This window comes from Aquarana catesbeiana, linkage group LG02, assembly GCF_042186555.1.
Source record: "Aquarana catesbeiana isolate 2022-GZ linkage group LG02, ASM4218655v1, whole genome shotgun sequence".
Taxonomy (NCBI): Eukaryota; Metazoa; Chordata; class Amphibia; order Anura; family Ranidae; genus Aquarana; species Aquarana catesbeiana.
In genome coordinates this window covers 770604503-770625935 of record NC_133325.1, presented here as the reverse complement: position 1 = coordinate 770625935, position 21433 = coordinate 770604503, and the positions used below count along the sequence as shown (strand labels likewise).

General features: G+C 44.3%; 1 protein-coding gene across 1 annotated transcript in view; it reads right to left on the bottom strand.

Moving 5' to 3' along the window:
* Window positions 1–275: 275 nt before the first annotated feature.
* Window positions 276–21433, bottom strand: part of LOC141127730 (interferon-induced GTP-binding protein Mx2-like) — a 68488-nt gene continuing 47330 nt past the window's right edge. The window contains exons 11-14 of the mRNA XM_073614481.1: window positions 20754–20912; window positions 14103–14179; window positions 9757–9981; window positions 276–2855 (exon numbers count right to left, since the gene is read on the bottom strand). Coding sequence (XP_073470582.1) covers window positions 2625–2855; window positions 9757–9981; window positions 14103–14179; window positions 20754–20912 — 692 coding nt within the window. The 3' untranslated portion in view covers window positions 276–2624. The remainder of the gene's footprint in view (window positions 2856–9756; window positions 9982–14102; window positions 14180–20753; window positions 20913–21433) is intronic.

Genomic DNA, 21433 nt, shown 5'->3' with positions numbered 1-21433 from the left:
TTTTTTTTATGAATGTACAACATTCGACCTGTAGAGGAAATAGCTTGAAAACATTTGATTTTCCCCTATTTCAAAGTTCCAGAAGTTTCACAAGAATAATAGCTCTGCAGAATTTTTTCATGCATACTACACTGTACGCGGGTGGTAACGATGAAGGCAGATTAGTTTGAAAAAGGAATGGGTAGGGATTACAATTTTTTTTTCAGATCAGGACCACATTCAATATTTTTTTTAATGAATATTATCATTTAAACTAATTGTAAAGAAAACACAAACAGGTTTCACAAATTTTTATTAAAGGTATTTTCTGTATATGTATAGTACATTACTTACAAGTAACAATAAATAAAATTATACCTTGCAGTTGTGGAAACACAAGATATCACAGCAGATACATTGACATAGTAGATTTAAAATGAAAAAAAAAATGTATATACCTTTAACACTGACTGACCTAGCAACAGGGAAGCGGGGTGTACATCATTCTGGGCAATTTGACCTTTGAGGTCCACCTCTCACCTCAGTTTCGGAATCTTGTTCTCTTTCCATTTTACTGTACCAAAGTGAGTATTATTATGACCTATATAGTAACTGGAAGAAGCTTTTAGTAAAGGTTTCAACTCTACTCTTACAATAGGGAAGAGCTGGAACCTCTATAAGGTTTTTATTGCTGTCCAGCTGGGAAGATTCACCATGTCTATTTGTCTTGATGACCATTGGCACAGAAACTGATGGGAAATCCTGAATTCTACAGTTGCCACCAGAAGAAGAATAGAGGAGAAGTCTTCCAAGGGGGCCAACGGTTCCAGTAACAGCTGTCTAAAAGGGGATTTCCAATCATTTTAGTGAGATTTCCCTTTTATTTGTCTCCCCAACAGGACACAGACAGATAAAAAAATATGTGGAGCATCATTAATAATAAGAAGATGCAGAGAAACCTTTGTTTTTATTTTGCATTGGGATCTGGGGTCATTTGTATACGCTGTAGGGTGAGGCACATATATGGGCTGTTATAGTCCTCCTGGTTGACCACTAGATGCTGCCATAGCTTGAGAGTAAGACTCAGCTTAGGAGCCTCCTGGGTTAAGTGCCAGCCCTGCCCCTGAGGAGTACCCTGGATAAGGTTCTATTAGGAAGGCGGAGAGGTGGCTGGTTTGTTAGATTTCTCAAGGAGAGTGATTACTGGTTTTTCCATGTGGGTGCAACTGCATGGACCAGCATGTAGGCAGGGAGCTTATATAATGGCACTTCCCCTTAGGAGGGAAGCTGGTGGTCTTGCAGCCATCATAACTACACACATTCCCGAAGGGAGGGATGCTGGACTCTGGACCATTGTACTTTACATATCTCAACTTAATACACTCTTGAAAGATACAGTACTTCCTTCTGTGGACTGCTCCTTTCTCTATTTTATATGGGCACACCTCTTGGAAACGGTCCTTTGAATTGGGGTCAAGGTGCCAGCTAAGCCTGAGATTGGGTATTAGAGGGTTCTGGGAAGTGTTGTTTAATCCTTTTTATTTGTTTTTACACAAAAAGAAGAAAATATAGCAATATTTTCCAGTATCAAAAATGTACATGTAGCAAAGTCTTTAGCCTCTTCCAGTCTGAGGACCTCCAAGGCCAAAGATAGGTGACATCCTTCAGGATGTAGTGGGTTGTAAAGGCATAGTGGCAGGGCTGGACTGGGACAAAAAATTGGCCCTGGACTTCATTCAGACCAGCCCACTTTAATTTTGAGTGTTCCCATCAGCACCCTTCTTCAAATCAGAGTGTCCCCATCAGCACCCCCTTACATCAAAGTGGCCCCATCAGCACCCCCCCTTCACATCAGAGTGTCCCCATCAGCAACCCCTTCACATCAGAGTGTCTCCATCAGCATCCCCTTACATCAGAGTGTCCCCATCAGCATCCCCTTACATCAGAGTGTCCCCATCAGCATCCCCTTACATCAGAGTGTCCCCATCAGCATCCCCTTACATCAGAGTGTCCCCATCAGCATCCCCTTACATCAGAGTGTCCCCATCAGCATCCTCTTACATTAGAGTGTCCGTATCAGCATCCCCTTACATCAGAGTGTCCCATCAGCATCCCCTTACATCAAAGTGGCCCCATCAGCATCCCCCCTTCACATCAGAGTGTCCCCATCAGCACCCTCTTCACATCAGAGTGTCCCCATCAGCATCCCCTTACATCAGAGTGTCCCCATCAGCATCCCCTTACATCAGAGTGTCCCCATCAGCATCCCCTTACATCAGAGTGTCCCCATCAGCATCTCCATTACATCAGAGTGGCCCCATCAGCCAAGAAAAAAAGACAGGGGACATTGGATTGCATCAAAAACGCACAAGAACGCACCAAAAACTTGCACCGTTTCAGGTCTGATTTCTTCCCAAATTTTTTGGCTGAAACAGGCCAAAAGACGCGCAGGGCTCCTGTGCAAATTCTCACCGAAGCCGCAGCAACTGACCTGTGACAGTTGGAATGTTTAGAACTTGGTGGATCAATAAAATAGTTTTTATTATTGACTGGGTCATAGTGCGAGAATGCACATAAGACAAAGAAGTGTTCCTTTCTAAAAGAGTGATAAAGTTTGATAACAGCTTCAGTGAAAGATCGGGAACTTAGTTGGGAAACCTCGCCAGGCGGCGTTGGGCTTTTTCCAGCCGGTCGATCCGGCCCTTTAAGCTCTTCCTCTCGGTGGAGAGGTCCTGCTTCTCCTGCAGCATCCGATCCAAATTCTGTTTGTCTTGAATAAGGAGAATCATCTGTGTGTGAAGCTGAGTGGCAGACCCGCGGAGGACATAGTGCTGGATGATGAGTGGGATCTGACTAGCTAGGCGGGCTATTGTGTTCTAGGAGAGAAAAAAATAAGGTTAAAATAAAATATTGTTATCTATAAAGAGATCACAGTACTCCCCCCTGACAGTGCATTCACCTTCCTTTCTACACCAGAAGGGTGGCACCATTTATGTACAGGCATCTGCCAACGGGCAGCATCTATTTCCTGGACTAAAATTTGTTTCAAACATGGCTGAATGCATTGATATACCTCTACAGACTCAGTGAGGTTGATTTACTAAAACAGGATCGTGCAAAATCTCAAGGTCAGCTTGTAATTTCAGTTTTTTTCCCTATGATTGTCAGCTCCATCTACTGGCCATAATGTGGTATTTTCCTGAAATGCCTTGATCAGAAATATACCGCACTATTCACCTGATAGAGCTGATGGTGATAGGAAATAAACAAATTGGGGTTAATTTACTAACTGGAGAGTGCAAAATTGGGTGCAGCTGTGCATGGTCAGCTTCTAACTTCAGCTTGTTCCATTAAGCTTGGACAAAAAAAAAAAAAACCTGGAGGCTGATTGGTTTGTATGCAGGGCTACACCAGTTTTTGCACTCTCCAGTTTTAGTAAATCAATCTCAGTCTGTCCACACAGTATGGTCATCTGCTGACTGGGGACCATCTACAGGCAGCTTAACTCTTCAATAGGACACAGGAGTTGAATCCAATGCAATTTTACTTCAGCTAATTGCAGTACAGTGGATGTTTTTTTCCAGTCTTTTGAAGCGTAAGACCCCATACACACTATTAGATTTTCTGCAGATTTGTGTCCTCAGATTTACCAAAAGCATGTAATGCAAGGGCCTGCCTGATTTTTGACCTCATATTACATGGTTTTGGTAAATCTGAAGACAAAAATCTGCAGAAAATGTAACAGTGTCTATGGGGTCCGAGAAGCAGGGCTTTTTTTCAGCGGGAACGTGAGGGAGCGCAGTTCCGGCACCTCCAGCAATGAATGTATATAATGATAAGGAGTGCTGGGGTGTGCTGGAGGGTCTATTGATGCTGACTGCTGCCAGATCTATTGTCACTGATGGGGATCTATTTTTGGGTGGAGGTTTATTGATGCTGGGTAGATCTATTGTTTCTAGTGGGGGGGGGGTCTTATGTTTCTGGGAGGAATCTACCGTTGAGAGAGAGGTCTATTGTTGCTGACTCCTGGAGAGTCTATTGATGCTGGCTGCTGGGAGATCTGTTGTTGCTGCTGGGGTGGTATTTTGTTGCAGGGGGTCCATTGTTGCTGGGGGAAGTCTAGTGCGTATGGAGGATCTATTGTTGCTGGGGTGAGGTCTATCATTGCTGGAGGGGTCTATGTTACTGGGGTGGGGTCTATTGTTGCTCACTGCAGGGGATCTATTTTAATTTCTTTCTTGTTAGTAATAAATTCCATGCAAATCACTTAGTAGCACAAAATGATAATTGGTTGTGTATTCTCTAAAAGAGGTGATACTGGGAGGTGAGTAGGAGGTGGAACCAAGGGTGCTTGGAGGTGGCTAGGGAGCAGAAACAAAGGGTGACTCAGAAGGGATTCGCTCTTGCCATAGGCGTCGTCAGGGGGTGGCTATTGAGGCTGTAGCCCCGAGTCTCTTGCCGCAGTGTCCCTGCCTAACCAGTGGGTCGCGACTGCGGCAGGCGGGCTGCATTACAGGTGGAGGAGAGAGACGAGCGGGCGGACGAGCAGAGATGACATCATCTCTCTCCGCCCGCTCCATGTCACCACTCTTCTGCCCTCACAGCCAGGCCACTTCAATGTGGGAGCGATGTGTGGCGGGGAGCAGAGGGATGACATAATTTCTTACTGCCCGGCACACATCAGCGCTCTTCTGCCCTCACAGCGCGGGCCTCTTCAATGTCGGAGGTGCGGCGGGGAGCAGAGAGATTATACATCATTTCTCACTGCCCGCCCCGCATCGCCACTCTCCTGCCCTCACTAAATGGACCAGTGCTGCCAGCCTGCCACCAATGCAGCGACAGGTGACGTGGCAAGTGACAATCCGCATCAGGTGGCAGGTGACGTGGCAAGTGACAATCTGCAAATGGTGGCAAGTGACAATCTGCAAATGGTGGCAAGTGATGTGGCAAGTGACAATCCACATCTGGTGGTAGGTGACATGGCAAGTGACAATCCAAATCTAGTGACATTTTTTTTTCTGCCAGTAAATACCTTATACAGCCCACTTCCTGTTTCTTGTCTGGTCTTTAGCCTAGGCTTATGACATCATGCACAGCTCTCACTCTCCGGTGAGAGTTTGCCAGGAAGGGAGGGGGGATGAGTCATAAGAGGGCCAATTTTTTGCGGGCAAAGGCTGGGGTTGGCATTTCAATCATCATGGCACCATGGTTGATATGGTGTCAGGGTGATCGAAGCGCATTGTTTCTATTGTTACATTCTAAAATATAATGAAGTGGTTCAACTCACCATAATGCAGAATCAGTGGGAGCCCTGGGCGTATCACTTGCCACATCTCCTGCCACCAGATGCAGCATGTCACTTGCCACTGTCGCCTGTCACCAGATGCAGCTTTTTAACTTGCCTCCATCACCTGCCACTAGATGTGGATTGTCACTTGCCATGCCGCCTGCCACCAAATGTGGATCATCACTTGCCACATCACCTGCCACCAGTTGCACATTGTCACTTGCCATGTCACTTGTCATGTCACCTGCCACCATTTACAGATTGTCACTTGCCACGCCACCTGCCACCATTAGCAGATTGTCACTTGCCACGTCACCTGCCACCATTAGCAGACTGTCACTTGCCACATCACCTGCCACTAGATGTGGGTTGTCACTTGCCAACTGATGTGGATTGTCACTTGCCATGCCAGCCAGTGCCACCAAAGTGCATTGTCGCTGCATTGGTGTCAGGCTGGCAGCACTGGTCCATTTAGTGAGGGCAGGAGAGTGGAGATGCGGGGCGGGCAGTGAGAGATGATGTATAATCTCTCTGCTCCCCGCCGCACCTCCGACATTGAAGAGGCCCGCGCTGTGAGAGCGGAAGAGCGCTGATGTGTGGCGGGCAGTGAGAGATGATGTCATCTATCTGCTCCCCGCCTCACATCGCTCCCACATTGAAGTGGCCCGGCTGTGAGGGCGGAAGAGTGGTGACATGGAGTGGGCGGAGAGAGATGATGTCACCTCTGCTCGTCCGCCTGCTTGTCTCTCTCCTCCACCTCTAATGCAGCCCGCCCGCCGCAGCCGTGACCCGCTGGTTAGGCAGGGACACTGCGGCAAGAGACTCTGGGCTCCAGATTTGGGGCTACAGCCTTAGTAGCCACCCCCTGACGACGCCTATGCCAATAGGGACACATACAGCAATAAACATTGGACTTTAGACATGGTAATTAAGCTGTCCAAAGAACTGTTACCTGGCACTAGACATGTGCAATCAGTTTAGTACCGAACTCGTTTAACGAATTTTGACAAATTCGTTAATTCTGAAATTTCAGAATTTTTCAATTTCCGAATTTTGGAAATTTGAAAGTTCGAAAACTCGAAATTAGGAAATTCGAAAATTTGAAAATCTGAAATAATAACTAATAATAAATATTAAATTATGGCGCCTTTCACACGGACGGCTATTCTGCTGCAGTTAAAAGCATGTTTTTTTCCTGTGAATTTCAAGACTCCAGGCACTGCGATCAGCTTCATTTGCACAGTGCGATTAGCTGCGGTTGCGTTTAGCTGCGGTTTGCCATTTCCATGGCAACCCGACAGGGTACCGACTTGCACTGTATGGTATAAATGTTGAGGGGGAACTCCACGCCAAATTTTAAATAAAAAAACGACATGGGTTCCCCCTTCAGGGGCATACCAGGCCCTTTGGTCTGGTATGGATGTTGGGGGGAACCCCCTACACCGTTTTTGCATGGGGTCCCCCCAAAATCCATACCAGACCCTTATCCGAGCACGCAGCCCGGTCGGTCAGGAAATGGGGTGGGGGCGAGCGAGCGCCCCCCCTCCTGAACCGCACCAGGCCGCATGCCCTCAACATGGGGGGGTGCTTTTGGGGAGGGGGGGTGCTTTGGGGAGGGGGGGTGCCCTGCGGCCCCCCTCCCCAAAGCACCTTGTCCCCATGTTGATGAGAACAAGGGCCTCTTCCCAACAACCCAGGCCGTTGGTTGTCGGGGTCTGCGGGCAGGGGGCTTATAGGAATCCTGTAGCCCCCTTTATTAAGGGGGCCCCCAGACCCCGGCCCCCCCACCCTATGTGAATGAGTATGGGGTACATGGTACCCCTACCCATTCACCTGGGGGAAGAAGTGTCAATAAAAAAACACTACACAGGTTTTTAAAGTAATTTATTAGACAACTCCGGGGGTCTTCTTCCGGCTCCGGGGGTTTTCTTCCGACTTCGGGGGTCTCTCCGGTTCTTCTCCGCGCTCTCCGGGTCTTCTGCCGGGCTCCTCCGCTATCTTCTGCTCTTTTGCCGCTCTTTTGCTAGCGGTGGCCCGGACTTCTGCCTTCTTCCCTCTTCTTTTCTTCCAATGTTGACACGACGCTCTCTCCGGCTAGAATGCTCTATGCGCGGTCCACTCTGACTTATATAGGCGCTCGCTCGTCCCCACTCCTTTCCTGACCGACCGGGCTGCGCGCTCGGATAATGGTCTGGTATGGATTTTGGGGAGGACCCCACGCCGTTTTTTCGGCGTAGGGGGTTCCTCTCAAAATCCATACCAAACCTAAGGGCCTGGTATGCCCCTGGAGGGGAACCTACGCCGGTTTTTTATTTAAAATTTGGAGTTCCCCCTCAAGATTCATACCAAACAGTGCCGGGCATTGGCGGGGATGCGAGTCGGATCCCCGTGCTTGTCGCTCATTGGGAAAGGAAAAATCATTTTTCCTTTCCCGATGAGCAGCTTGGCGCTGTTATCCGCAGCTGACACAGTGCACTGCTATTACCTGCGGTTATGTGCGGATAGCTGCGCTAAATCGCTCCTGGACGCAGTCAATTCTATTTTTTCTATCCGCACGGAACCGCATGTATCTAAATCGCAGCTAAACGCAGTGTGTGAATGGGGCCATAGGAAAGCATTGTGTGCTTTTAGCTGCAGTAGAAAATTAGAAAATCCGCAACTAAAAGCACCATTCTATCCGTCCGTGTGAAAGGGGCCTATAGGTATTGGAATTTCCTTTCAAATTTGGCTGTTAGTGAACGTATGAATTTATCCGAAGTTACGAATTATCTGAAATAACGAATGCCATATCTAAACTAATGGAACGTAACAATCTGATAATAATTAATATTAATAAAACCTTTTTATTATTATTATTTATTATTAATTTGTTCCATTCCATTTGTTTAGATGCAGCATTCGTTATTTCGGATAATTCGTAACTTCAGATAAATTTGTATTTGTTTTGTTCACAAACAGCCAAATTTGAAAGGAAATTCCAATAAATATAATTTAATAGTTCGTTATTATTAATTAGTTATTATTTCGAATTTTACTGATTTTTTTTCTCTTTTTTTTCAGATTTTCGAATTTCTAAATTTCTGAATTTCCGAATTCCGAAAATTCGTAAATTTGAAATTATGTAAATTTGAAATTCGGAAATTCGGAAATTTGAAAATCTGAATTTTTGGATTTCCGAAAAAAAAGCAAAAAAACGAATGAAACGAAAACTAACTATTTTTTCTCAGTGCACATGTCTACCTGCCACATGATTTATAATTCTAATAGGCCAGTCTTGTCAGGACTTATTCATCTCTACCACATCACTTAGGTGACACCATTGTTTACTATGTCAGCTTTGTGGCTTTCTGGTGCTTTTCTTAAAGCGGGGGTCCACCTATCTATCGTTTTTTTTTTTTTTAGTTCATTCATAAACTTTTCTTCTCAGCATTACATACTCACATATTGTGTGTAATATGTCCGCCTGTGTCAGATTTCGTCGGAAAGAATAACTTATATTACTCACTGCAGGCAGTTTCCATCTTCATTGTGGGCATTTGAAGCCCACAAGCATTTATTTCCTGGATGTGGTGAATACTGTGCTCCCAGCATTCACTGCTCGTTCCCGCACATGCTCAGTGGCATCCTGGGAAGCCTGAGACTAGCTCCCAGGAGTCTGGGAGAGGCTTGAAACACGCCTACTCCCACGGGAGGAGAACCAGGAAGTGCAAAGAAGAATAGAAAAATAAAAGGTAATTACGGCGATTTAAATTTTTTTAAACGGCATCGTCAGCATCTAGGGAAGGAAGAGAATACATACAGATATTGTTCAAAATTTGGGTGGAACCCCGCTTTAACAGCGTCATAGTGCTGACTCTCCAGTGATTAGAAAGGTGACAAGGCAAATCAAAAAAGGAAAAAATTAATAGTTTCACCTATCTGCCTGCAGGGTATTGCAAACAAGTAATAACAGACATGGCTGCAAAGAATTACAAATCCTTTGAGAGATGATAGAGTTTGAATAACTGCACTTTACCCATGCAATTAGTGTTTTGCTTGATTGAATTCCTAGTTAGAATGAATACACTGTCAAGAACCTACCATTCTCTTGTTCTACCTGCAGGTGGCAGTAAGTTCTCATGCATATCAGCCTGTGATTTTAGTAGCCACCAGTAGGTGTATTAAAAACTCAGACAGCGGAGGGCGCCATCCGAGTGCAGCAGATGGAGGCGACAAAATACATTGGGTTTCATTTTGTAATTTGTTGTTATCCCTTGGTGGTCCCTGATCTAGACCTACCCAACCCTGATCCTCTGTTATTTTGTATATGGTTGTACAAAACATCTATTCTGGCTTGATTGTTCCTTTGCACTAGGCTTGTTCTTTATTTGTACACGTCCATATTGGCATTATTGCACATACCACCAGTCACACTATCTCTCTATAACTCTGGTCCCACCAATCCATAGACGACTCCAGCCTTGGTTTTCTGACCCATATAGAATGCTCACCTTGAAATAGGCTTGGAGATGATAACTCATTTCCACGATGGATAAGTGCATGTCGCCTTGTGATTTTTTCTGGAAACAAAATTTAGTGGCATCCTCGCGGGCAGCCTTTAGGTAGCGCCCGTATACTGAGTCCTGACAGTAGATGACATCCTCCATCCTGAACTGGTTTTGGATTACGCTCTCGGCCTCTTTTTGTTGGTCACCACAAATATTTTCCAGCTTACCCTTTTGGAAAAAAGGAGAGGAGAGCTTAAAGTCATTTTTCATCCTTATGCTGATAGCCTTAGTAAATAGATAGGAAGGTATATTATATTTACTTGTTTTCATTTTTTTTTTTACATATCTATAGTTGCTTCCTGGTTTCTGGCCTAGGCCAAAAATGATGTCATACTCCCTAGGAGTCTTCAAGGGCATTTTTTTCCTGGAAGAGGGGAGGACGAGCTTTCTCAGCTAAGCACATCCTCCTGCCTGCATGCCTGAGTTAAGGGCAAATAGATTCCAGGAACTAAATGTTACATGAATCATCTGCCCTTACTCAAGATGGCTACGGCTACAAATGCTAGAGGGGGGGTTTCCAAAGTGATTTCTCAGCAAAATAAAGCATGGAGACATGGATGGATGGGTGTCAGTGAACCATCACAAACGCTCGTTCCCGTGTGCCAGCCAGACGTACGGTAAGAACGAGCCCCGGACTAGGCATGCACGTAATGCAATCGTACGAAAGAGTGCACGTCAGCGCATGCACGTTCGCACGCCAACGAATCACGGCGCGAGGGGCCCTATTTAAATGATCAGCATACTAGTATCAGTGCTGGATTGTCTCAGCTCGTTCCGGAACCCTTGCTGTTGCCTTGTTTACTTGACCCTGATCTTGAACCTCTGCCTTCCTCGACTACCCTCTTGGATCATCCCTGCATCTCTGTCTGCCTAGCTTCCTGTACTGAACCCGGCTTGGACTTCTGACTACGGCTCTGTCTCCCGATTCTGTACCTCGCTGCCAGTTTGTTGCCAACCTCCGCCAGTCCCTGACTACGAATCTGCCTGCCGATTGTGTACCTTGCTGCCAGCACGTTGCCAACTCCTGCCTGTCTTTGACCCTGCAGGTATCTCTGCTGGACTTCTGAACCCATCCAGTGATCAGTGTCCCATCTCCTTTACGAAGACTTCCGTGTTCCTGATCCTGCCAGCAGGCACCTGCACCCATCCGCTGCCCTAGCAGCCCTGTCTCAACCTCCAGGGGTGCTAAGACCGGGACCGTGCAAGAGGCCGCCCTCGTCATTTCAGACTCCGCTGTAAGGTACGTGACAATGGGGGAGTTTGCTTTGAATATTAAAAATGAATTAAATAGCACTTTCAGTTTGTGGTGCTCAGATACAGTTAAGTTCCACTTTAAACCTCAGCACTATGATGTCAGAGAACTAATCCTCTTTAGCGTGTTATGAGCCTGTAGCTTTGCACTGCCTCCTTGTGACATCACTAACCCAGCATGCACTGGTCCATAACGTCGCTGGGTGGCCCCGCCCCTTAGCTATTTAAGAGTTGTCAGATGGCAGAGCAGGCCGACGGCGGGAGCCTTGGCGCAAACTGAGCTTTTTTTTTTGGGGTGTCGGCGGGCAGCGTGAATGACAATGAATTTACACCAGGGGAGATTGTTTTTGTTTTTTTAAGTTAAGGAATTGTCAAACTGTCTCTATGTTTTACTTTTTTTTACACATCTTTTGGTACTCATTCACATGGGGGGGGGCAGGATCTGGGGGCTTCCAGATTCCGATAAGCCCCCCGCCTGCAGAACTATACAACTAAAGGCCAGGGTTGTGGGGAAGAGGCCCTTGTCCCCATCAACATGGGAACAAGGTGCTTTGGGGTGGGGGGCTCGCTCGCCCCCCCCCTTTCCTGGCCAGGCTGCATGCTCGGATAAGGGTCTGGTATTGATCTTGGGGGCCCCCCTGCTATTTTTTTTCTTTTAACCTCCCTGGCGGTATGATTATTTTGGATTTTAGGTGCTGAAAGCGGTACAATTATTCTGCATGGAAATTTGGTGTTTTATATTGTAGGCCTGTAATTCTTAACAATAACACACTTAAATCTGTCCAAACAAGAGTCTAGTAGATATCCCGGGTATGATAAAGTTTGAAACACAAAAACATAAATTATAATATAATAAATAAAAATAAATAATTAAAAAAAAATAATAATAAAATAAATTTCCCCACGATTCACTATCACTCAATTCTGCAAGTGTTCTAATTTACTGGTCAAAAGGAGTGAGAGGGCAGAGTAGTGGCCGCAGTTGCTGCTACTGTGAGCCAATAACTCCACCCCCCGTAAAAGGAAGAGAGGGGGACTATTGCGGTACTTGATAACAAGCCTCTTCTGTGTCTGTGATATCATTTATTACTGACTTGCCCTGACTTTATAGCTGTCAGCTTCCATTTACACTTGACCTCCAGAACGCAGCATTTTTTGCTATTCAGCACTGCGCTACTTTAACTGGTAATTGCGCAGTAATGCAACACTGTACACAAATAAATTTATAGCATTTTTTTTTTTTTTGGCAATCTTCTTATAGCCTAGGCCATCTTTATGTAGAGCAACAATTCTTTTTTTCAGATCCTCAGAGAGTTCTTTGCCATGAGGTGCCATGTTGAAATTCCAGTGACCAGCATGAGAGAGTGAGAGCGATAACACCAAATTTAACACACCTGCTCCCCATTCACACCTGAGGGAAAATGGCTAATTGGGCCCAATTTGGACATTTTCACTTAGGGGTGTACTCACTTTTTTTGCCAGCGGTTTAGACATTAATGGCTGTGTGTTGAGTTATTTTGAGGGGGCAGCAAATTTACACTGTTATACAAGCTGTACACTCACTACTTTACATTGTAGCAAAGTGTCATTTCTTCAGTGTTGTCACATGAAAAGATAGAATAAAATATTTACAAAAATGTGAGGGGGTGTACTCACTTTTGTGAGATACTGTGTGTGTGTGTATATATATCTATATCTATATCAATATCGATATAGATATATATATATTATGAGAATTGATCAGTCCTGATGTACTGACAGCCTCATTTTTTTGAGGCCCTAAAATGCCAGGACAATACAAATACCCCCCAAACGACCCCTTTTTTGGAAAGTAGACAGTCCAAGGTATTCAGTTAGAGGCATGGCGAGTTTTTTGAAGTTGTAATTTTTTCTCAAAATTTTTTGAAAGTAAGAAATTAAATAAAATTTGTTTTTGTGTTCACAATTTTTCTTTTTACATACGGTCATACTGTTACATAATGTTATTTTTTTTAAGATCTTTTTTTTTTTACACAATCAGTAGTTCAGTGTCAAAACTCAATATTGAACCCTACGGACTAAAACTGGGATTGCATTAAAGTTCATGTGCGTTTAAAGGCAGGCACGTCCCAATACTTTTGGCAATATAGTGTATACATGTAGAATTTTAGGCACCCCTTAATTTCATTTTTTGTGCGTTACTTCTTAAGGGTAATTACTTCTAAAAGGATGCAGACCCTGCAACTTTCCTCATTAAAATACAGAAAGTACCTCAGGTGCAGTGGCAACTGGTATTTTTTTTTGGGGGGGCGGCAAACAACTCCCCCCCCCTGGTTGGCTGGTGGCGTTCCCCCCTTGGTTGGGTCAACCGCACCCCACCCTCATCCCTGGAGGTTTTGTTGTCAGTCCAGCGCTTACCCCATCTAGGTTCCGGGCGGCCAGCGCTCCTATGGGCGGGCGTCTCCTCCTCCTCCTCTGCATCACGGCAGCTTCCGCCGTGCATCTCCTCCCTCCTCCTCCTTGGCGTCGGATTCGCCTATCTTTTCAGCCAATCAGGTGATGGGTCTCACCCACTTCCTGATTGGCCCGGGAGGAGGATCAGTGTGAGAATAGCGAAAATTCATAATATATATATATATATTCTCACTCTGTGCCCTGAGCCCACTCTTTTTGAAGCCTAGTAGAGCCTCTATTGGAATCCATGCTTCCCGCGCCCTGCATGTAGGTCAGGGGGTCGGATGCATGGATAGAGGGGGCGGCGCTAGAACGCCCGTAATGTACGGGCCACCACTGCTCAGGTGGTTATAAAGAACACAGACATTCCCATTAAGGAATCATTCTTTGAAGGAAATAGTGAAACAGAAAAAGGTAGGAATCTGCCACAATGTTTGTTTAAATCCTAGCAATGTATATAAATCAGCCGGGTGGGGGGAATTTTTTTCTTTTTTGTCCACAAAAGAGGAGTTACACTTTAAGGAGAGCGCTGGGAAGAATAATTTGTTATGTAACCCCTTTGTAAAAGGTGAAGATTCAATAGTTGTATTTATAATCAGGCTTACCTTTGCACTTCTGTAAAGATTGGGGAACTGCTCAAAATGCCTTAAAGCGATGTTGTTGAAATATTTTCGAACCAGCTCTAATTAAAAAAAAAAAAAACAGAAAAGAGAACTGTGAATAAAAGGAAAATTGTAACTTTAGTGCGATGCTGCACACCTCCCAACTTTTTTTAGATGGAAATAAGGGACACCTATTAGCAAAAGTATGTAGGCATAGGACACACCCCCTGACACACCCCCTTAAAGGAGAATTATACAAAAAAAATATTTTTTAAACCCACAAGTGCTTTTTTTTACCACTACTATTCCTTTATATTGGCTTTTGAAATTTACAAATGCTTTAGAAATTTAGAAATGGGATGAAAGGTTTAGCACTGGGAAACACTTTTTGAAAGATAAATAATGCATTTTATATACAACTATATAGATCAGACCAAAATGAGGGACAAATGAGGATATATGAGGGACAGAGGGACATTATTCCAAATCAAGGACAGTTCTTCGAAATCAGGGATAGTTGGGAGATATGATACAGTATTAATGAAAGTGGCAGAGTCTCTTCATTCCTGTTGTTGATGCCTCAGTTTTATTAAAGGAGAAGTACAGCCAAAGCTTGTTCTGCCGTCCTGTGACCTGTTTTCAGCAGACAGCGGCCTGAGGCCTGTTGTCAGCTGACAGCACAGAGCTGGTCCAGGCTCGAGCAAGATTGCGACAATATGGTCAGGATTTGCCCACATGCCTGGACCGGCAGCTGGCTCGGCCTCTCAGCGAGTCGCTCTCGCCCCCCTCCACAGCCCAGCGCCCCAGTGAGCAGAGAGACGGTGATGGAGAGCCTCCAGCTCTCTGCTTATGGAGCTCTGAGAACCGAGCGATCGGAGGCGTTTGATCACTCAGTCCTCAGTGTTAGAGCCAGCCAGAGACAGATGCAGCATCCACCTAGGTAAGTACGATTCTTAAAAAAGTCCAAAAACCTACACAGTGGAACCTTGGTTAACGAGAAACGCGGTTAACGAGCGTTTTGAAAGACGAGCAACTTTTTTTTTTTTTTTTTAATCCTGACTCGGTTTGCGAGTGTTGTCTCGTAAAACGAGCAGAATTCAAGCTAATGCGGTGTGCAGTACCATTTGGCGAGAGGTGCGGGGGGCGCCGGTGACACTCGGAATGGTTTGGAGCCGTTCGGAAATACTCTGAATCACTCGGAAATACTCAGTTCCCGAGTATTTCTGAGCCTTTCCGAGGGTTTCCGAGTTGTCCCCAAGTATTTCCGAGGCTCTCCGGCGCCCCCCCCCCATCCCCCTGGCCACATGCGGTATTGCATGCAATAGAAGTCAATGCAGAACAAATTATCTTTGTTTCCATTGACTTCTATGGGGAAACTCGCTTTGATATTCGAGTGCTTTGGATTACAAGCATTCTCCTGGAACGGAATATGCTCATATATCTCTTTTAAATGATGTAATAAAATGCTACACGATTCACAGCAGCAGCTTTACCACTTCCCGACCGGCGCACGCCAATGTACGTCGGCAGAATGGCACGGCTGGGCAAATGGGGCGTACCTGTAAGTCCCATTTGAATTCCCCGCCGTGCCATTGCATGCGCGCCGGCCGGAAGCTCCGTGAGTCGGGTCGCGGGTACCGCAGACTCGATCGCCGCGGGGATATCCGCGATCGCCCCACGGAGAGGACGAATGGGCAGATGCTAATGTAAACAAGCATCTCCCCATTCTGCCTAGTGACAGTGTCACTGATCTCTGCTCCCTGTCATCGGGAGCAGAGATCAGTGACGTGTCACAGCTAGCCCATCCCCCTACAGTTAGAAATCACTCCCTAGTACTGACTTAACCCCTCCCCGCCCCCTAGTGGTTAACCCCTTCACTGCCAGTGTCATTTACACAGGAATCAGTGCATTTTTATAGCACTGATTGCTGTATAAATGACAATGGTCCCAAAAATGTCCGATGTGTCCGCCATAAGGTCGCAGTCACAATAAAAATCGCTGATCGCCGCCATTACTAGTAAAAAAAAAAAAATTGTTAATAAAATTGCCATAAAACTATCCCCTATTTTGTAAACGCTATAACTTTTGCACAAACCAATCAATAATCACTTATTGCGATTTTTTTTTTACCAAAAATATGTAGAAGAATACGATCGGCCTAAACTGAGGAAAAAAAAATGTTTTTTTAATTATTTTTTGGGAATAGTTATTATAGCAAAATGTAAAAAATAATGCGTTTTTTTCAAAATTGACGCTATTTTTTTGTTTATAGCGCAAAAAATAAAAACCGCAGAGGTGATCAAATACCACCAAAAGAAAGCTCTATTTGTGGGAAAAAAAGGACATCAATTTTGTTTGGGAGCCACGTCGCACAACCGCGCAATTGTCAGTTAAAGCGACGCAGTGCCGAATCGCAAAAAGTGCTCTGGTCAGGAAGGGGGTAAATTCTTCCGGGGCTGAAGCGGTTAAAGTGATCCTATCACCAGTCTAATGCAGCAACCTTCAGGAGGACTACAAGCTTTGAGGAATGGAAATCTTGCAGTCGGTGTCCTATTTGACTTTTATTCATATTTATAAAGGGAATATGTTTTACCCGTCTGCTGGAAGCTAAAACAGCTTGACTAATAAAACTGCATTGTTGTTCTAAGCAGGGGTGTAACTGCAGTTAATGGGGCCCCATAACAAAATTTTAAAGGGACCCCCAAGAACCTTTCTGCTGTCACTGATCTTAACCACTTCCTGCCCAAGGCTGTCATATGACGTGGATTTGAATGGAGATATCTGGATGATGGGTGCAGCTGCATCATTCAGATATCTTTTTTTTTCTGCCAGCCAATCCCTGCAATTTAAAAACAATCATAGCAGCTTGTTTCTATAGGCAGCTGGAGGGGGCATCCCCTTCGCACTCCAGTGCTTCTTCCGGCTCGCCAGGGAGCCGGAGAATGAATCAGGCAGCGGCGGCCTTTTACCATAGAGCTAACCAAGGACCAGATGGTCCCCGACCATCTCTATGACCTTCGGAGGCCAGGCATGGCGTTATGTCACTTCCGGCCTCGGCAGATGTTAACATTGCTGTGTTTTTAGCTGGAAAGGCTGAGATAATTTTTTATTTTTTTTTATTTCAGGCTTTCCAGCCTAGAGGAGAGATGTGGGATCTTATAGACCCCACATCTCTCTGTAAAGAAGACCTTTTATACCCTATTCCTATTAAAAGGGATGTTTACCGTCCTTGTAATAGAAATAAAAGTGATCAAAAATAAAAAAAATTTAAGGGAAAGTTATAAAAAAATAAAATAAACAATACATTTTCTTTTTAAATCGCCCACGTCCCCGTGTGCTCGCACGCAGAAGTAAACACATATGTACACCGCGACCACATATGTAAACGGCGTTCAAACCACACATGTGAGGTGATGGCCGTGATAGTTAGACCTCCTCTGTAACTTTAAACTGTTAACCTGTAAAAAATGTTAAAGCTTCGCCTATGCAGATTTTTAAGTACCGAAGGTTGTCGCGATTCCACGAGTGCATGCAATTTTAAAAGCGTAACATGTTAGGTATCTATTTACTTGGTGTAACATCATCTTTTAAGTTATACAAAAAAAAAAAATCAGGCTAACTCTAGTGTTTTTTGTTTTTAATGCATTAAAAAAAATTTTCCTTTTCAAAAAAAAGTTGTTTAAAAAAATCGCTGCGCAAATAGACATAAAAAGTTGCAACGACTGCCATTTTATTCCTTAGGGTCTCTGCCAAAAAACATATATAGCCATCTTAGCCAGATTAGCTGTGATTATTAAAGCGGTTGTATACCCTGCTTTGTGATTTTTACCTACAGATAAGCCTATAATAAGGCTTACCTGTAGGTAAAATGAATATCTCCTAAACCTGCACGGTTTAGGAGATATTCACCCTGCATGCAGCCGCTGACATCAGTGGAGCATTCGCTCTGAAAGTCTGGCGGATGCTGCCAGAAAATCAGAGCTCCTTGCTGGAACAGAAGACTCCCGCGCATGTGACGTCATCGTGGCTCCGGCTACTCACAGCACCGGAGCCACAAACCTGGAAGAAACGCAGAGGGAACATGTCAGCTCCCTCAGCGGTACGGGGGCTTTGTTCTAAGGTAAGTATTTCATAATGCGCTAGCATGCAATGCATACTAGCTCATTATGCCTTTGCCTCACAGGTTTTTTTTTTTGGTCAGGCATACAACCGCTTTAACAGTAGAAGCCAATCTGCGGGTGCCGGAAACTGGATGTCCACTGGCACCCACCGTTTTTCGGGAATACACACAGAACTGAGATCTGCCTATGTAAACAAGGCAGATCTCAGTTCTGAAAGGGGGGAAGGAATTAATTTTGTGTTTCTGCAAAGCAGGATATATATTGGCCTAAATTGATGAAGACATTTTATTGGATATATTTTATAGCAGAAAGTAAAAAATATTGTTTTTTTTTTTTTTCAAAATTGTGGGTCTTTTTTTGTTTATAGCGCAAAAAATAAAAAACACAGAGGTTATTAAATACCACCAAAAAGAAAGCTCTATTTGTGGGAAAAAAATTACATCAATTTTATTTGGGTACAGCGTTGCACAACCGCGCAATTGTCAGTTAAAGTAACGCAGTGCCATATCGCAAAAAAAATGGGCTGGTCATGAAGGGGGTATATCTGCCAAGGTCAAGTGGTTAAAGGATTCATTGATTTAAAAAAAAAAAAAAAAAAAAATCACTGTGCGAATGCATCAGCTTTACAAATAATCCCTGTAATGTGTCTAATTTGTGTATTTCTACAATCATCAGCTCCATCTAGTGGCCATAATGCAGCATTTTGCTGAAAAATACCGCATTATGGCCACTAGAACTCCCAGCAACAGGATCCCTAAAAATTGGAGAAAATATTCTCACCTACCGTCATGGGTTAATCCCTTGCTGGCTAAATGAGTGAGCCATTGCTCCTTGTTGACAGAAATGCTGTAAGAATGTACAGTGCATCCGGAAAGTATTCACAGCGCTTCACTTTTTCCACATTTTGTTATGTTAGAGCCTTAATTCAAAAGGGATTAAATTCATTATTTTCCTCAAAATTCTACAAACAATACCCCATAATGACAACATGAAAGAAGTTTGTTTGAAATCTTTGCAAATTTATTAAAAATAAAAACAGAAAAAAAGGTCACAGCCTTTGCTCAGTACTTTGTTGAAGCACATTTGGCACCAATTACAGCCTCAGGTCTTTTTGAGTATGATGCTACAAGCTTGGCACACCTATTCTTTTCAAGACCTCTCAAGCTCCATCAGGTTAGATGGGGATGGTCGGCGCACAGCCATTTTCAGATCTCTCCAGAGATGTTCAATCGGGTTCAAGTCTGGGCTCTGGCTGGGCCACTCAAGGACATTCACAGAGTTGTCACAATGCCACTCCTTTATCTTGGCCGTGTGCTTAGGGTTGTTGTCCTGTTGGAAGATGAACTTTCACCCCAGTCTGAGGTCCAGAGCACTCTGGAGGAAGTTTTTATCAATGGTTTCCTCCAGACATGATGCCCGTCATGCAGGCTAAAGAGTTCAATCTGTTTCATCAGACCAGAGCATTTTGTTTCTCATGGTCTGAGAGTTCTTCAGGTGCCTTTTGGCAAACTCCAGGCGGGCTGTCATGAGCCTTTTACTGAGGAGTGGCTTCCGTCTGGCCACTCTACCATACAGGCCTGATTTGTGGAGTGCTGCAGAGATGGTTGTTTTTCTGGAAGGTTCTCCTCTCTCCACAGAGAAATGCTGGAGCTCTGTCAGAGTGACCATTGGGTTCTTGGTCACCTCCCTGACTCGCTCAGTTTGGCCGGGCGGCCCGCTATAGGAGGAACCCTGGTGTTTCCAAACTTCTTCCATTTACGGATGATGGAGGCCACTGTGCTCATTGGGACCTTCAACGCTGCAGAAATGTTTCTGTACCCTTCCCCAGATCTTTGTATCAATACAATCCTGTCTCGGAGGTCTACAGACGATTCCTTGGACTTCATGGCTTGGTTTGTGCTCTGACATGGGCTGTTAACTGTGGGACCTTATATAGATAGGCGTGTGCCTTTCCAAATCATGTCTAATCAACTAAATTTACCACAGGTGGACTCCAATCAAGTTTTAGAAACATCTCAAGGATGATCAGTGGAAACAGGATGCACCTAAGATAAAGTTTGAGTGTCATGGCAAAGGCTGTGAATACTTATGTACATGGGGATTTTTTTTTTTTCTTTTAATAAATTTGCAAAGATTTCAAACAAACGTCTTTCATGTTGTCATTATGTTGGATTGTTTGTAGAATTTTGAGGAAAATAATGAATTTAATCCATTTTGGAATAAGGCTGTAACATACCAAAATGTGGAAAAAGTGGAGCTCCGTGAATACTTTCTGGATGCACTCACCAGAAAAGGATTAACATCTTGCTTATCCAGCTAGAAAGGGAGCAACACATGGAAAGAGAAGAGTATTTTTCTTATCCTCTTTTCCCTCTATAAAGAGAACGCATCAACAACAGGATCACGAGTGTGAAATGGCCCTTTAAAGAAAAGGTTTTTGAGAAAAGTGATTCATTTCCTACTTCACCAAGTAACACATTTATTGGGGGATCAGAGGTTTCTTTCCCATCAGTAAACAGGACTGTGTTCTTACCAGTTATTTCATTCAGCTTCATAATCGCTGGCTCTTCGTATGTCTGGATTTGCTTCTTGGCAATATTTTCAAATGTTCTGAAATTTACAAAGCCTGTCATCTCTCGGCCTCGGTGCTGCTCCTCATAGACCTTTATGTCATCTCTTAGGTCCTCAGCATCTGAAAATGAAGTACAGTTGCAGATTTGTCTTCTCTTAATCTCAATTAAAAATCGTTGAACAAGATTTTATAATATTAATGTGAATAATATATATCATGTGTGGTAAAATATTTCTAAGGTAACCACAGTGTCAAATAATTGTATCTTTTTTTATTAAATAACAAACGTCATACTTATCTGCTTTGTGCAATGGTCTTTTTGGGCCCCACCCTGCCAAGTGCCCACAGTAGCAAGCCACTTGCTATGGTGGCACTCCTGCGGCCACGCTCTGTGTGTCCATTGACGCACAGAGTGCGGCTCGGCCCCACTCCCTGCTGCTGTCTCTGAGCCTATTAGGAGGGAGAGAGCAGAGAGAGCCACTGCTCTTGTGCACATCGCTGGATATCAAAATCAGGCTCAGGTAAGTATAAGGCGTGGGGGGTGCTGCACTCAGAAGGTTTTTTACTCTAAGTGATTGTAAATGGTTTTTTTTTGTTTTTTTTTAAATAACAAACATGTCATGCATACCTGCTCTGTGCAA